General features: G+C 53.5%; 1 protein-coding gene across 1 annotated transcript; it reads left to right on the forward strand.

Annotated features, from left to right (window-relative positions):
* The first annotated feature begins 1977 nt into the window (after window positions 1-1977).
* Rbbp8nl (RBBP8 N-terminal like) lies at window positions 1978-16580 on the forward strand. Its single transcript, XM_085828750.1, has 14 exons — window positions 1978-2100; window positions 7004-7138; window positions 8570-8612; window positions 9349-9444; window positions 9716-9828; window positions 10194-10266; window positions 10610-10752; window positions 10855-10937; window positions 11138-11301; window positions 12504-13215; window positions 13577-13703; window positions 14036-14106; window positions 14199-14316; window positions 16117-16580. The coding sequence occupies exons 2-14, from the start codon at window positions 7078-7080 to the stop codon at window positions 16236-16238; spliced, it is 1926 nt and encodes a 641-aa protein (XP_085684876.1). The 5' UTR covers window positions 1978-2100; window positions 7004-7077; the 3' UTR covers window positions 16239-16580.
* The last annotated feature ends 1079 nt before the right edge of the window (window positions 16581-17659 follow it).

The raw sequence follows: 17659 nt of genomic DNA on the forward strand, positions 1-17659 counted from the left end.
CCTGTGTACACACACCCGGGCATGTACACACATCCCCAGGCATGCACACACAGAGTCCCAAGGCATGTACACACAGCCTCCAGACATGCACATTCAAACCTCTAGGCATGCACGCACAGCCCCTAGGAATATGTACAGTCCCCTAGACAGGTACACAAAGCCACTAGCCTGTAGACCCTGCCACACACATCAGAAAAAGTCCATACACATAGCACAACATAGCACCTGTCCAACAGTCATGAGCTGAGGAACTACAGCCAGCTGCTTTCAAATGCCAAGACTTGTGCACCAGACCTAGCTGAGCCAGAGGCTGCTACACAATGTCTTAGGCTAGGGCCGACAGAAGACAAAGGTATACCTCTTGTAGTCTTGGATGAAGAAAATCCAAAAGCAGATCTGATGACAACCTTCTGTCTGTGTCACCTGGCAAAGGGGGGCAGAGCTCTCTGTTCTCTGTAAGAGCACTGGTGCTATTCATGGGGCTCTGCCCTTTATGTCCTGATTGCCACCCAAGTCCCCAAGTACTACAGCCTCGGTGTTAAGAAGTCAACATATTGGGGGAGGGGAGGCACTCCAGACATTAGCCAAAAGCAGGCAAAGCCTCTGTCTACTTGCACACAAGTCCTCTTTCTCCAGACATCAGGCTGAGCCCACAGGAAATATGCCCTTTCCCTCCTGTGGAGCCCATGCAAGGAACAGATACACACATGCTGAGCAGGCAGACACCTCTCACAAAGGTCCAGACAGAAGGTAAAGAATATGCAATGTAGCCGGGAGTGGTGGCGCACGCCTGTAATCCCAGCACTTGGGAGGCAGAGGCAGGTGGATTTCTGAGTTCGAGGCCTGCCTGGTCTACAAAGTGAGTTCCAGGACAGCCAGGGCTATACAGAGAAACCCTGTCTCGAAAAACCAAAAAAAAAGAATATGCAATGTGTCTCTAGTGCTTTATGGCCTAAAACCTTCCCCTTCCTGGAGCCTAGACAGTCATCCTTACCTAAGACCATCCATTCTCACCCTAAGCTCAGGGCCAGCTGCCAGCAGCAGGAAGTCTTCTATCCTTCAAGACCTAAGACTTCCTCCTCTCCTAGTCAACGTGGTTGCTCTGACAGACCCTCATTACCTACCTTCTGTGGCTCCATGTGTGAGCGAGGGAGCCCGCTTGCTTCTGGGCAGAGTCAGGCAAGCTGGAGTAAGAGATGTTGAAAGGCATGTGAGTGAGAGAGAAGGGGGCAGGGCATTCATGGCCTCAGAGGACTCTGTTTCCTGCAGGAGTGCAGCCACGATGTCACTATCCAAGCCAGCCCCTGCCCTATGTGTCATGCCATGGTTCTACTCATCGGGGTCATCCTGAAATCCAGAGATGCCCAACCACTGTGATACCCACAACCTGAGGCTTAGCCCCTGACCACCTCTACCATGAGCAGAAGCCAACTGTCTGTCTCAGGAAGGCCACAATGGGTACTGCAGAGCCCCAGACCCAGTAAGGTCTCTAAATAGTAATCTCCAGAGGCTCACACCCTGGGTGTTTTGTTTTGTTTGTTTAATCCACAAAGTCAGGATGATTGAACTCTATCTGTCCAATGTCATTCTGGCCACAGACCAGAAATACCAAGGTTAGACAGGAAAACTTCACCTGCCCAAGGTCAGCCCAAGGCAAGCTGGATGTAGATAGCATAAGGGTCCTCCTCTAAACATCTGACCCTCGAGTGGCAAGGCCAACAGCATCGCCCCTTCCTTCATAAAGGCCCACACAGCCTGCCCGTGCTCTGGGCTGGCCAGTACTCCTGTCCAGAGTCGCACAGGATGCTGCGAAGATGGTCAAGCTGAGGCACCCAGGCGGCTCGGATTAGGGAGAAACAATTCATCTCTATGCACATGGCCAGCCGGTTCTTCCACTCTCCCAGAGATGGCCAGACCAGTCTGGCGGCTTTAGTCAGTCCCTGCCTCCTTGCAGCTCCCGGCTGGGAGAATCGGAAACCTGTCAGGCGGGTTTGGTCAAAATTCTGTCTTGCAAGTTCATACTGCTCACTCCTATCTCTCCCGGGTGGGGATCACTGAGGACCGAGGCCCCTGGAGGTCCAAGGCTGGCCAAGTGGCCATGTGAGTACACGGTTACAGCAGACAGGGCCCTTCCAGGAGCTGGGTGGACTGGAGTCGTTGGGGTGCTCACCATGAGGGCTAGAGACCCAGCTCAGGCTTCATAGCAGGAGGCCGGAGACAGGAAGCAGAAAGCCTGGGAGGCGGGAGGCAGGGACAGGCAGGCTGGCCTGCCTTCACTGTGTGTGGTATGGAGGACTACCTGATGCCTGGTCCTGGGGACCAAGCAAGGAGGAGAAAGACTCAAGGATTTCCTGGGCAGCGATTTGGGTGCAGCAAAAGCAAAGTCGGGCGTGACACTGTGGCCCCCATCTCTGCAAGGGATTCTGGTGGCCAGCACTGTGTCTTGGATCACTCACTGTCCCCTTCCTTGTGGGTCCAGAGACTTTGCAGCCATGGAAAAGAAAGGAGCACAAAGCCAGGTCCAGCCACCCCTAGCTCAGAGCTTGCCTGGGGACATTGTCAGGCCCTAAGATTGAGGCAGTGGCTGAAGTATTTCAGCAGGCATTGGGAGACAGTAAGATCAATCACTAGCCTATTCCGTCCCCCCCCCCCCCCCCCCCGCCCACAGGCCTGGAAGGCGGGAGTCAGGTTGCAGGGCCCTCTGTTACCTGACCTGTTACCTAAGCTGCCTTATTTTTTTTTTACTTGTGCCCAGGTAGGCAGCGTGCGCACAAGCATGGGGCATGCAAATGTCCGTGCCCACCTGCCTGTGTGTACACAGCCATCCTTAACCCCATGCAAGGGGTGTGCGTGGCGGGGGATGGGCTGAAGTTGTGCAAAGGCGTTTACTTTGGGCATGGACTCAGATGTGGGTTTCTCAAACTGAAAGTTGTTCTGTCTGTGGTGGCTGCCTGTCTATCGGGGCCTATGTATCAGAGAGATCCAAAGCCACCAAGAAAGCATCTCTCGATAAAGCCCACCACCTGACTGACCAAAGCAGTTGCCAGGAGGTCTTTTTGTGTCTAGGCCATATCTCGTGTGAGCTGGTGATTGTAGATATATAACATTTCTGATCTCAAGTCTATCAGATAGGAGCTTCCATGGGGGACCATGATGAGATGTGGGAACACATGGGTTAGAAGCACTCTGTTCCCTGCCCAGCCCTCTGGAGCACACATGGAAGCTCCCGCTACATACCAGGCTCCTTCTGCCTCCCCAGTCACCACTACCAGATTTATGAATGGGAAAACCAAGGCACAACCAGACAAGTAGCTTGTCTGAAACCATTGCGGGATGCTTTGTCCTTCACAGCAGCGTCCCACACAGAGAATGAGATGAGATGGACCAGCTAGACTCTGGTTGGTTCAAATCCAGCTTCTGCCTTCTTGCCTCTGGTCTGCCCCATGCCTGCAGGCTGATTCCATAGCATGAGATGCTCAGTACTTCCTCCAAGGTCAAATGGGCTCCAACCATGTTCTGGTGGTGTTGCTTGGCCCTGCCAAGGTAGGCCAAGTAACAGCTTGGCTTCCTTGGCTAAACGCTGGGACGATGTTAGCTTGCCTGAGCCTGAAAATCCCTAGTGAAATACAGGTACAGAGGTACAGTGTGCAACAGCAACTGCTGCTGTTACCACCACTGTGGTCAATGCTGACTTTTGTAACTAGGTAGGTATCTGATGAATAGACCAGCCCATCCTTAAAGACACAAAACCAGGTCTGCTAAGAGTCCTCGTCCCTTGAGGGCCTGATAAAAGACAGGGGGCTAGGCATTAAGGACAACCAGACAGGGTGGCTGTCATTGGCCTCCTCTGACTTAGCACTCCTGAGAGGGAATGAAGTCAGCTGCCATTACCCACCAGTGACATGGCCAGGCAATAGGAGGAGTCCAGGGCTCCAGCTGCCCCAGAGAACAACACCCAGATATGGCCACTGACCTATCACTTGGGCTTTGCCACTGGGCCAGATGACACTAGTCTTATTGGGAGCCACAGCTGGGACCATGAGTCTTCATCTATAGGGAATGGATGGCACCTTCCCTGGGAATGGTCACCAGACCCATGGACTAGTAAGCACTTTGTGATCACTGTTGATGACAGGCCTCTTCTCTAAACTCGGGAATGGATCTGACTTCCCAAAAGAGGTCTTTTTGTTTGTGAGATTCCGGTTGGTCATAATGAGGGAGGACACTGTTAGCTGCCAGGGGTCTATACGTGAGGGAGATAAGAAGTTCAGGGTTCCCTCTGTCACACACAGAGTTTGTGCCACCTGCCTTCTGCCTGGACCATTTAATACTGGTGAGAGTCAGTCTCACAGAAAACTCAGTATAGGACAGGGTGCGTCATTACCCCCAGATGAGGAAACATGGACTCAGGGGGTAAAGCAACTGACCCAAGACTAAGAAGGACAAGAAGCCTATTCAAAGCCCAGGCCAGCACTCAGGGCTGAGGTAGGAGCTCTCCTCAGGGACCCCAGCCTCCTGGCCTGCTGACTGACTGTGGAAAATCCCTGCCTCTTCTCAGAGGCCACTCAAGGGGAGCTGTGAGGGGCAGGTGAAGGGTCTGAGGTTCAGGTGGGGCTCCCTTGGAGACAGGTGAGACTGAGGAGCAGGTGGGGACCCTGAGAAGCAGGTGGGAGCTCTACAGAACAGATAGGGGCCCCATTGAACAGGTGTGTGGGGGAGTCTGAGGTTCAGGTAGGGCTCCTGAGAGGGAAGTAAGGGCCCTTGCAGTACTGGAGGCCTCACGAAGCACATGGGTGGCCTAGGAGGTAGATGGGGACCCCAAGTTGCAAATAGCGGCCCTTGAGATGTGTAAGGATCCTTGGAGCAAGTGAGGGACTGAGAGGGGCAGGAATGGGAGGGAACCTGAGGTTCAAATAGGCTCCCTGGGAGGCAGGCAGAGCTTACTGTGTGCCTTCCCTGTGAGGACTGTGACAGAAAGCTTCTGCTGTCCCTCAGGCTTCCTTGCTGCGCTCTCTCTCCTAGGCTCTGACAGGGGAGGCGCTCAGCTCAGGGACATGCTCTATTTGGTTCTGGGGGAACTGCACTGAGTTGGTCTGAGGAGCACTCCACCTGTCCACACAGAAGCCATACCTCACATCCAGCCTCCTTCCTCTAGGCAGCTTTGACTCCTCACAGACAAAGGGAGGCAACAGTAGGCCTGAAGGTCTGTGTAGGTGGCAGCTGCTCCCAACTTTGTACTTGCCTCCTCAACTGCCCAAGGAGCAGCAACAAATGGAGCAGAGGCCGACCCAGCAGTCTTGTCCCTCAGCCCCTCCTTCCCGAGAATGCGGTGCCTCACAGACCTTCCAGCATGGATGTCGAGAGTGAGGGGTCCCCTTACCCCTTTCCTGGGACCCTGAAGCATGGAGTTCAAGTCTCAGCTCACTTCCACCACCTCACAGGTCCAAACCCTCACACTCTCCTCGGTATCACCTTTCTGGATTTAAGGTGGCACCAAGACTTACTCTTGTAGGCTTGGTCCCCTTCATAGCTCCTTACACCTGGATGCAAAATACAGCCTTGACTTCTGAAAGGACCCACACTCACCTGCAGAGTTCCCTTCATTCCCAAGCTGCTGGTCACCATCACTAGCCTAGACTCACAGAGCCTCCATTTCCTTTCCTTGCCTAAACCCCCAACACTCCAGACTGGTGGGAGCTAGACCCAGGCATGGTAGGGTCTACTTCATCTGAGTCATATGTATCTGCTATCTGCTTACAGCACTGTTACCCAATATGCAACAGGACAACCTTGCTTGGTCTTGCCGTGGCCACGGGTCCGTGGCACCCTGGATAGGATGCATGCACCATCTACATCTGAGGGAACTAAGCCAGTGGACAGCAGAAAATGCAAGATTGCCCTTGGGACCTTGAGAGTCACAGCCAAGCCGTGTGCATAAAGATGGGCCGCAATGCACAATGAAGGCAGCATATGGACCCAGATCCCATATAGGCATCTCCCAAGCCTACAGGCACCTCAGGATCCCTTACGAGAGTTCCTTCAGTCCATAGAGCAGGTGCTAGGAGCCTGGGAAGAACCACCCGTTGGGCAAGTCTGGGTGGAATTACAGGTGTCTCGGCTCAGCCCCTTCCTAGCCCTGTTTGTCCCAGCCAGCTGGTTTCACCCTCTGGGCCTTTAGCAAGGTAGAGCCTACATAGATGAGCATACAGGCCCAATGGAAAACATCCCAGGCTCACACTGGGTGAATGAGCAAGGTCTGAGTTCAAATCTACTTCCCCCCACCCCCAATGAGAAAGGTGGAGACAGAATCTCTTTGAACCTTAGTTCTCCCACTAGGAGAGAAATCCCTTGAGATGTTTTGAGAATTAGATGGTTCTGTTGAAAGTGATAACTGTATTGAAATCAAGAGAGGAAAAGGCAACTAGAGTCCCATAAGCTAAGACTGGGGCCCTCAGCCTTGGGGTGCTTAGTTAACCCACAAGGACGTCCCTCATGAAGATGAGTCTCAGCTGCCAGTCTCCCAATTCTTCATTCCCACACCGCTCAGCCACCAAACACAGAGCCACCAACTGTCACCTCTACCACTGTAGCCAGCTATGGGGCAATTGAACCCCAGATGAGTCTGTAAAACCAGTCTGGGAGCTCATCTCCTTCCTGGTTTCTCTCCTTGTACCGTAGGTGTAGATGTCTTTGCTCAGTGAGTTCCTGTGGCCACCGGAGCCACTGTGTGAAATGGAATTCATTATACTTCAGGATCCCCAACTGTCTCTTTTCCCCACCCCTAGCCCAGCCTCCAGAAGCCAAGGCTTACACCCAATTCTCTGACCCCATGCATATTCTAGTATTAATCATTTCAGCCCCAGCCTTTATCCGTTCACTCTCTGCCTCTCCCCCCAACAGCCCCTCACAGGGAGCAGATGTGCCCCACGTGTGTAAAGTTTACATACCTTCCAGACTATAGCCCCTACCTAAACCAACCCTCTTCCCACTCCCCTCTCTGCAGGCTGGACAGAGAAGGGCAGTAGAGGTCCCAGGCCTCCTCACAGCCAGTGCAGTGTGGCCAGCGTACAAGGAGTCATGGATAGCTTCATGGAGTCGCTGAACAGGCTGAAGGAAGCCCATGAGAAAGAGGTCCTGGGTGAGTGAACACTGTGCTCATAGGAAAGTGGTCTTGGGGGGTCTTAGCCTGTCAGGGAACTTCCATGTATCCTCTCTAAAGCACAGGGAGTCTGTCTAGAGAACAGAACCCTGACCCGAGAACACAAGCTGCAAAGCGTTCGGATGCCCAACCTAGACCGCCTTACCCAGAATATCTTCAGACCATGCCCTATGGTGTGGATCAGGAGAGGGGCACGTTGAGGGGTCACTATCAACACCTCATGACCACAAGCTACATCCAGCCCCCAAGCATGTCCCTGCTGTGTCCTCTCCGAAGGCTGGCAGGTCTAGCCTAATAGCTCATAACCCAGAAGGAGAGGTCGCTCACTCTAGAGGGTCCTAAGGCCATATAAGGACATATAAAGTGTCTCTGATGCTGAACAGAGACCTCCTCCTTCCCTCCAGCCCCTGCTATGTTCCCCACTGGTCAGAGTTCCCTTGGCCCACTTCACTGCGATTACAGTTCAGACCTTGGTGGACTTTTGGAAAGGGCCACATGAAGGTCAAAGAAGCAAGCCACTCCCCCAAGCCTCATGGAAGAAGTCTTCCTCAGAATCTCTGGACCTACCCTGGTTGGGGTCAGCCTTACTGGCTCCCAAAGAACTGTGTCAGTGAGAGAAGGGTCTTGTGGGACTTGCTCTGAAAGCCTACGGGTCACACAGCTAGTGTTATGGGGAATGTTCCAGAAGCAACAGAAAAAAATGCCTACTGGGTGCACTTGGGGATTCAAGCTAGGGTTAATAGGATTTGAGCTTGGGAGACTTGGAGTCAGCACTGACCAAGAGGAGACTAGGCCACTCCCTAACAGAGTGGCAATTGGTTTGGGCTGGCAGGCAACCCTCATTATACCTAATGGACTTGGCTGGGTACACAGGAACTCAGGGAGGGGCAGAGGCTTCTGAACCCCAGGGGCTAAGAACTTGCAGCTGCTGAGAGAGTAGATAGCTAGCCCCACCCCCCAGAGATTATGTTGATTTGAAGACTAAATAGAACCTAACAAGTAGGAAAAGACAGGTACCAGATCTACCCAACCCATTCTATACACCCAATAGACAGGTCCAGGAGAAGTTAAGGGTGTATGTAGCTTCCCTTCCCTACCCCTCAAAAAGTAGCCCCTCTTGGATACTCTGCCCCTCCAGATGGCCAGCCACTTTTAGAACCAACCTCTAATCAGATGCTAAGCTAGAGTCCCAGGCCACAGCTCAGGAAACCAGGACATCTGGGCAGAGGTGTAGATGGAGTGTCCTCTCCACACCTTTCCCAGGGTCTGCTTCCAAGAGTCAGGCGGATATCAGGGGTCTGGAGATGCTAACCAGGGCAGGAGTTTCCACGGCCTGCCTCAGCCCTACCCCTGCTGTGAGGGGGCAGCTGGGCCTGGCCTGACTTGCACCTTCTCTGTCCCCTCTACCAGGCCTGCAGAACAAGCTTCTAGAACTGAACTCAGAACGGTGCCGGTGAGTCAGCCCAGCCCAGCCAGAGGAGCAGATGGGAGGGCAGCTATTCCTACAAGCCATAGTCACCAACACTGCCCATGAGGTCCCAGGATGGCAGCTCACCCAGTGTCCCAAATGAAGAAGGGAAACTGAGGCTTAGCATGGCAGGGAGGGGACAGCTAGTCCCTTGGCCAAGGTGACATACTACTCAAGTGACAGACCATTGAGACATCAGTCTCAAGCGGTCTGACATGGCCCTCCACTTGGGAACCAAGGGAGACTAAAGCAGCAGTGACAGCATTTGTGAGGTCCAACACATGGCCTCAATTGCTATGGTTGGCCTGTATGTCACCCTTCTGTGTCCCATCTCTGACTAGACCAGTGGTTCTCAACCTTCCAAATGCTGCAACCTTTTAATAGAATTCCTCATTTTGAGGTGACCCCCAACCATAACATTATTTTTGTTGCTACTTCATATAACTGTAATTTTGTTACTGTTACGGATTGTAATGTAAATACCCGTGTTTTCCAATGGTCTTAGGAGACCCGTGTGAAAAGGTTATTCAACACCCCAAAGGGGTCATAACCCACAGGTTAACAGTAGCTGAACTAGACCAAGGTTCATACATGCCATAGCTAAGGTAACACAAAGAAAAGCCTAGACAGGTCCCCACAGGGAGCTGCCCAGGAGGAGCACCAAACCCAGGCCACACTGGGCACCACAACCAGCAACCCACCTCAGCCGTTTGCCACACAGAGATGCACAGAGAGTAGAGGAGCTCTTTGCCAAGAATCACCAGCTCCGGGAGCAGCAGAAGGCACTGAAGGAGAACCTGCGGGTGCTGGAGAACAGGTGAGGGAGCTCTCCCAGCATCATCCGAGCGCCTTCAGCACAGACCAAACCAGACAGAGTCTCCACTGCAGGACTGTGCAGAACCTTAAGAGAACCAACCTCCTTTGCAAGATCCCTTTCCAAACACAATTACAGTGGGCTGCTGAGCCCTCAGCAGGAGGCAGGCCTGGGGGAGTCCATGGAACACAGTTGGGAAAGGCAGGACACATCCTAGCAATGGGGCCTGAAGGATCCAGAGTGTCTGCCTCAGCATGGCTTCTCTTGTCCCTAGGCTGAGGGCTGGCTTGTGCGATCGATGCATGGTCACCCAGGAGCTGGCCAGGAAGAAGCAGCTGGAACTGGAAAATGCACACCTGCAGAGCCTGCAGCATCTCTGCATCCTCAGTGAGCCACACCCACAGTCCAGGAACCCCAGGGCCAGCCCAGCCCACATAGAGCCACTGGGAAAGAAAGAGATGTGATACACTTTGGTTCCCAGACACATGGGAGGAGGCCCCTGGTGGCCTGTGTCTCTTCTCCTAGGCCGGGGCATCACCACTAACCTGACCTTCCTGGGGGTAGCTAGCTCTAAGCACAAGCTGGGGTACAGGTTTCATCCATTCTGCAAACCTCAGACTGGGGCTTACTTAACACTATCCCTCCTGCAATGTGCCAGGCTAGAGCAAGACAAGGAGGGCTTTCCTGAGACCTCGGGAATCTCTGTCCCCTCCCTGCTCCACTACCACTCTCACTGCCAATACTCTTTGCAGCCAATGAGATGAATGGGCTGAGAGAGGAAAACAAGATCCTGAAGGAAGAAGTGAAGCGGCTTCGGAGTCTGGGGTGAGTGGGGAGGCACAGGCCCAGACACCTACTCAGCAGGCCTGTGTCTTCCTAGAACCCTGCCCCACAGAGTGGCCTGGCTGCCCCAGGCAGGCACTATTTTTTTTTTTAAAGATTTATTTGTTTATTATATGTAAGTACACTGTAGCTGTCTTCAGACACTCCAGAAGAGGGAGTCAGATCTTATTACGGATGGTTGTGAGCCACCATGTGGTTGCTGGGATTTGAACTCCTGACCTTTGGAAGAGCAGTCGGGTGCTCTTACCCACTGAGCCATCTCACCAGCCCCCCAGGCAGGCACTATTGCATCTGCATCCCCATCATTAGCCCTGTTCCTCTCCAGAGACAAGACCGCACCGCAGGCCTGGGAGGGCACCTCAGAGCCCCCATCACCCTTGCCGCTCCCCTCCCCCAGTAGCTGGAAGGGTACCACTGAGAACCCCCCAGGAGCCCTGGAGGAGGCTGAGGAAGAGCAATTGAGCACAGGTCTGCAGGGTTTTGGAGGGAGGAGACGGGGGGCGGGGGCGTGGAGATCTAGGAGGGATCCCAGAGCATCCCCCTAACTCCCTGTCACTCCTCCTCCCATAGATAAAATATCAAGCCACAAGACATCCCCAGTGTCCAGAGTCTCCCCAGCTGCCAACCTGCCAGAGCCACGGGCTCTAGACATGGTAAGGATATAACTCCTAACCTCCCCCACACTGCGTGCCTTCCACGCAAGCGGGCTGGCAATATCATCCTACTATGTGAGAGGTACTCGCTACCAGCTTCACATCCCCAGGCCACACAGGAATAGTGAGCTTCCCATGAAGTGGGGGAAGGCAGGCCTGGGTGAGGTGCCCCGCCATGCTGACCTACCCACCCTGTACAGACCCCACAGTGCATCTCCAACCAGCTGCATTCAACGGTAGCCGTGGTGCGGCCTGGCTCCAGGGCCTGCCCGCCAGACAGCGGTTCTGCCAATGGGACACCCCCGCCATCCACGAGAAGCACCCCACCCAGCCCAACGTACGAACATGGTCTCCCTGTGGACAGGTGAGGTGTCACCCCCACCACTGGGAACAACTCTTTGCTGGTACCCCATAGTAGAGGAGCAGTCAGCAGCCTGGGAAGTGCTACTCAGCATCCCTCCAGGTACCCCACCTCTTCCTGGATTGACTTTTCTAGACATCTGGGTTGGTCCACAGCTCCCACAGCTCCTGAGTGACCAGGCCACAAGGAGGTCAGGACACTAGTATACATACACCTTGGCTAGGACCTCAGAAGCCCTATGTAAAGCCCGAGTCTCACTGCCTAGCAGAGCCAATGGGGCTGTGAGGGATGGACAGGAGGACCAGACACTCCAGGGAGCTAGTGCTCCCTCCACAGGATCTTCTAGTTCACTTTCTGTTGCTGTGGTAAACAAAACCTCTGACCAAAAGCAACTTAAGGGAGGAAAGGGTTTGTTCAGCTAACAGGTCAAAGTTCATCCTGGAAGGAAGTCAGGGCAGAAATTCAAACAGGAAGGTAAAGACAGGCCTGCTTGTTACTCTGTGCAGCATTACCTCTAGGGGGGACTTGCTCACAGCCAAGGAAATACAGCAGGAACAATGGAGGAGGATGTTAGCTACCTAGCTCCCTTATGCAGGCTAAGAGCATCTACCTACCCACCAAGGGCTGGGCTCTCCTACTTCTTTTTTTTTTTTTTTTTTTTTTTTTTTTTTGGTTTTTCGAGACAGGGTTTCTCTGTGTAGCCCCGGCTGTCCTGGAACTCACTTTGTAGACCAGGCTGGCCTCGAACTCAGAAATCCACCTGCCTCTGCCTCCCGAGTGCTGGGATTAAAGGCGTGCGCCACCACGCCCGGCTCTCCTACTTCAATTAATAATTCAAGGCAATCTCTCGTGCATCGGCCAATCACATCTGGGCAGTCCCTCAACTGACACTGTCTTCTGAGGGAGCAGTTAGGCTGTATCAAGTGACATTTAAAGCTAACTAAGACACAGGAGAAGGCCTAGGATCCAGTGTCCCGGCCTTGGGTCCTCTTTGGCCAAACTTTCTATACCCAGTGGCATCCAGAGCCAGGGCCTGAGAGCTTTCCCTCTCCCATAGCCATGTGATGTCAGGTGGCTTGCCTGACCTTCCTGGGCCTCAGCTTTCTGCTCCATGAAGTGGCATGCCTTTGTCTTCCCTCTGGGAGCTCGCTCAGCCAGTCCCTGCTAGCCAAGGATCACTTACATCACTCTTCTCTTCCTCCTAGCTTCTTACGGGTCTCCAGGCCATCAACCGTAGCCTATGAGACCCTGAAACACTCCCTCCAGACCGATCGCCTCTGCCTCCTGAACCGACAATTGTCTCTGCGCCTGCAGAGCCCCCACAGTAGCCCCCTGGCTTCTGCTGCAGCTCCCCATAGCCCCCTGCCCCGAGGCCTGAAGGCTAGAGAGGCAGAGGCATGGGAGGAGCCTGGTGCCTTGGTGGGCATGCAGGACCCACGGCTGGAAGGGGCATTACACCTGCTTCTGGTCCAGCAGCACCTGCGGGCACGGGCACGGGCAAGCACTGCCAGGTTGCAGGTCCCATCTGCACCAGAAGAGACGCCATCTTCCCCACCAGCGGGCTCGGATTCTGAGGGCTCTGACAGTGAGGCCCCCAAGTCAGCTCTGAGTACAGAGGCCCAGCCTGACGGGTGGCACCCTCAATCTACAGGCCAAGGTAGCTCCCAGAGGAAGGAGACACATGTAGCCACTCAGGACTGCCCCCCAGACAAGCCTCTGGACCTCTCTGACCGAGGACGGTGTCGGGACATCTCCAAGTCGACTGGCCAACCTTTGCCACTCAGCCCTAAAATTGTCCACACTCCCAGCCCCCAGCTGCCCACCTTGTCCAGACCCTTGGTTCACAGCTCCTATACCCTCAGTAATGTCAGCACAGAGACCAGAGCTCAGGAGTCTGAAGAATACTCTACTCCCAAGGTAAGGATCCCAGCTCTGTCCTCAGCCTCTATGCAGCTCCATTGCAGAGTAGTATTGCACCTCCTTGGGCTACCTTCTTCTCTCTGCCCCACCAGCTAATACCAAAGAGCAGCCTGTCTTGTTCACACTCGAATGGAAAGGACTGAACACCCACTATAGTCTGAAGATTGAGTTATACACAGAGAAAGAGAGAGAGAGAAGAGAGACAGACAGACACAGAGAGACAAAGAGAGACAGAGACAGACAGACAGAGACAAAGAGAGACAGAGACAGACAGACAGAGACAAAGAGAGACAGAGACAGACAGGCACAGACAGACAGACAGACAGACAGACTCAAACCATTAATTTGCCTCTCCCAGGATACCTCACACCCCCTCCCAGGAGTCTGTGTGGGCATGACCTCTCCTGGAAGGACTGCAGAGGAGGCTGGAGGAAGGCCACGGCCAGGACCTCACCTGCAGAGGCCTGACACTGGTGAGACCACAGGTAACGTTAGCACTCAGGGCACTTCCAGTCAGAAGCGATGTGCAGTGGGTAGGGAGGTGAATGGCAGCCTGCAGGCCTCCAGCAGGGTCTCCCCCACTTTGGATAGAGGCTGTGAGGTCCAGAAGACGTTGTTCTAAGGGAAGGCTCCGACTCACAGGGCTGTAGGAGCCAAGCAGGGAGCTACCTAGCAGGTGAACCTAGGTTCAGAACTCCGGCAAGATCCCCGGGGGGCAGCCCCTCTATGTCCTCATCTGAAGAGTCATTATTCTTTCTTGTCCTGGGACTGCATGCCCAAGACCGCCAGTCTGGCTGACCTCATTCGTGTCTTTTAGAGCCAAAGAAGGTCAGAGCACAAAGGCTAGCACTGGAGCAACTGGAGGAGTCAGACACATCAGACACCAAGGTGGGTCCTCAGTCACTCATTCAAGGTAGTCCTGGCGGATGCCCAGGCAGGAGAGGGTGTCCTTTGCCCTGAACGTGTCTCCTTCTGCCCAGGCGGGCCTGATTTCTGAGGCAAGTGCAGAGCCAAGCATGCCAGGGGTGGGGCATGCTGAAGACCACCAACAGAGTCAGCAACTGAAGAGGAAGCGGGCCTCAGACCTGCAGGACAAAGGTACCTACCTCCGGAAGGGGAAAGCGGGGCCTGGAATGTGATGGGCGTGTCTCTAACCACCTGGAGAATAGCATCTGGGTTCCAGTTGGAGCCTGATAGAAGTCCCGAGCCTCTCCAGGAAAGGCCTCTGTGAATCCTGGCCAAATGAACTCCTTGAGGTAATCCTGGGCCTTAGCTTCCTTCCCTCAAGAGGACCAACACTGGAGCTTCATAAACTTAAGAGTTAAGAGTTCGACTGAGAAGCCGGGCGTGGTGGCGCATGCCTTTAATCCCAGCACTCGGGAGGCAGAGGCAGGCGGATTTCTGAGTTCGAGGCCAGCCTGGTCTACAGAGTGAGTTCCAGGACAGCCAAGGCTACACAGAGAAACCCTGTCTCGAAAAACCAAAAAAAAAAAAAAAAAAAAAAAAAAAGAGTTCGACTGAGAGGGGCTGGGGTGCAGCTCAGCTGGCAGAAGGCTTGCCTAGTACCCCTGAGCCTCTGGAGCTCACGTCCCACAAGTAAAGAAATGACATCTTCCACAGAGAACAATGTGTTGTTTTTTGTTCTGATTTGTTCTTTTGTTTTGTTCTGAGGCAGGGTTTCACTATATAGCCCCGACTGGCCTGGAACTTTCTCTGTAAAAAGACCAGGCTATATTCTCAAATTCATAAACTGACCTGCCTCTGCCTCCTGAGTGCTGGAATTAAAGGTGTGCACTACCACTCCCAGCCATGGGAACAATGTAAATTACATTAGGATCCTCAACTGCCAGAAGGCCAGCCTGGGCTATATGAGCCCCAGTCTCCAAAAGAGAGATAGGGAACTGAAGACAGTTATACCGTCCCCTGTAAGCAGCTCCCTGGCGCTGGCATCTTTGGACCCTCTTGTGACCCTCTGGGCAGCCACAGAGGCACATCCAGCTGGCTCTGGGGTATGTGTTTCTTCAGTGTCAGGGCTGCTCACATGTTTGCCCAGGGCGGTACCTTTGAGTTCAACTCTGTCTGATAAGATAGCAGACTCTCAGCCTGGTCCTGGGTAAGAGTGTCAGGACACTTCCTCCTCCAGTGCACAATGGTGAGTCTTTGAACACCTAAGCTAATATGCATGTACCCTATGTTTGCCCAGGCTACAGCTCAGCAGGCTGGGCTGGGGCCACCACAATAAGCCATTGTTGCCGGAAAGGGACTGACCGCAGCCTGTGTTTGCTCCGAGTGGAGGCCAGGGTTTCTGTGTCATTTCCAAGCACTTCCTGCTATGTACGTGCAGGCTGGGGTGTGGCCCACTGAGTTACCAGTGTCTCACCTTCTGCCTTTCAGGTTGAGTAAGACAGCCAGTGAGAACAGGCTCATGTCCCGTGAGGGTCATGCTCCCACTTTGCCTAGTAGGATGTCACACATCCTAGGATTAACTCAAGCCATGCAGAATGGGAGGGGCTTGTAGCTGTCTCTGCCTGGTGCTTATAACTCTGACCAGCACATAGACTCAACACCACTTGACACACATGAGGGAAACTGAGGTTCTGCTCCACAGACCCAGCATCTCAGAAGGTCCTGGGTGTTACTTGCCCAGACCAGATGCCCACCCCTTGTGGTCATAGTCCCAGCCACGCTGGCAGTGAGAGAGATTCTGGGGTTAGGCCTGTGAGAGTCGGCCCTTTGGTCATACTTGTGGGTCCCCTCCCGTGCTCCAGCCAGTCACTACCTTGTCAGGAGCAAGAGTGGCCAACAGACTTCACCGAGTTGCGTTTTCCTGAGCCTAGAAGTAGAAAGCCAGAAAAACCGGCTGCTGCCATCTCTATTCTAACTTCATCTTTCCCACAGCCCCCAAGAAGCCATCCCAAGGGAAGAGGAAACAGAAGGAACCCCTGACACCGGCGGAAGGTCCCAGGAGCCCAAAGGAGGACTTCAGCCTCTCCCCCATTAACAGCTGTCGGGAGGCCTAACTCTCCAGACTGAGGAACACTGCATTTGCCCAGAGGTAGCTGTCACAGACTGTTGCCTGCACAAGTCAAGCCACACAACCTGAAGATAGCTCGGAATAGTCAATGCCCATAAGCTCCGCCTACATCCAGAGGGGCTGGCGAGCCAAGTCTCTTCTCAGGTCCCTGGGAAGCTCCTCCCATCTGAAGGCAGGGCCGGGAATAGGGGAGTCTCAGCCTAGCCCTGCTTCTTTTTCTGGGCAAGGTCCCCACCTCCAGAGGAGATGGAGGTCCCAGACCCTGCAGTTTTTTCCAGGCTAGGAAGGACGCTTCAGTCAGCGCGGTCTCAGGCGCCCCCTTGTGGAGTCTTGGCAAATGCAGCCAAGACTAAGAATTAAGAATCAGCCCTGAACCACTAGATCCTGATGGTATTGAAGAAACTTGGGGAAATCCCGATGTATGAAGTTTAAGAGCTGCCATTTCCAGGGAAAAAACAGGCACTGTTGGCAAAGCACCAGTCAGGGTCCAGTGTGGGGAAATAAGGGAGAAAGAAGCTGCCTTGGGGAGGTCAAGGAAAGTGGCACCTGAAGCTTAGATTTGGGTTTTGAGGGATGAATAGGAGTGTGCCAAGCAGGCAAAGTTCCTAGCATACTCTTATAAGCATCTAGATATGTGCCAAAAGGTCAGGGTGAAGGCCAAGGAGAACTCACTTGACCATAACTGAGTGAGGAAGGCTGGAACTGGCCAAACCAAGTAGAAGGACTACAGCATAAAAGGGAACCATGGGTATAATTTTAAGAGCCTGAAACTTCCAGAACTGGAGAAGCTGTCACTGGGACTGGGTGAGGCCTGGGCTTAACAGAGTACCATTCTCTACTGAGCACACCTGAGAGGCTAGAAGGACAAAATTCCAAGGGACAGCCAGGTGCATGTGTGTGTGTGTGTGTGTGTGTGTGTGTGTGTGTGTGTGTGTGTTCAAACAGTTACAAGATTCTTCAGCTTTTTCAAATTTGAATAAAACACAAGCTGTATGTTTTATCCACTTCGACCTCCTGGTCAGGTTTGGTCTGTGAGGGAAAAAAACCCACAGCACCACACCCAGGAAGAGGCCAAGTTCCTGTTTAAATGTCCCTCAATCACCTCAAGGTCCCACAGTGTCTGCCAATATTGGGGTCTAGCTCTAGGGCTATGTCCACACTCGTGGTACCCTGCCGGGAACACTCCTCCTTGTCATCCCTGTTGGACAGTGGCTTCTGTTAGCCATGATCAATTACCCATCCCAAAGCAGCTTAGGCATACAGCTAGCACCTCATGCTACCGGAAACCAAAACTCAGAAAGGTAAGCAGCATGAGTGTGAAGGACACCACCCCAGGTCAGCAGACACCATGGCCCCCTGATAGAAATGACTCTCTCTCTCTGGGAGTGCCCACCACTCAATGGACCA

This window comes from Mus caroli, unplaced genomic scaffold (assembly GCF_978045245.1).
Source record: "Mus caroli unplaced genomic scaffold, Mus_caroli_1 scaffold_2, whole genome shotgun sequence".
Taxonomy (NCBI): domain Eukaryota; kingdom Metazoa; phylum Chordata; class Mammalia; order Rodentia; family Muridae; genus Mus; species Mus caroli.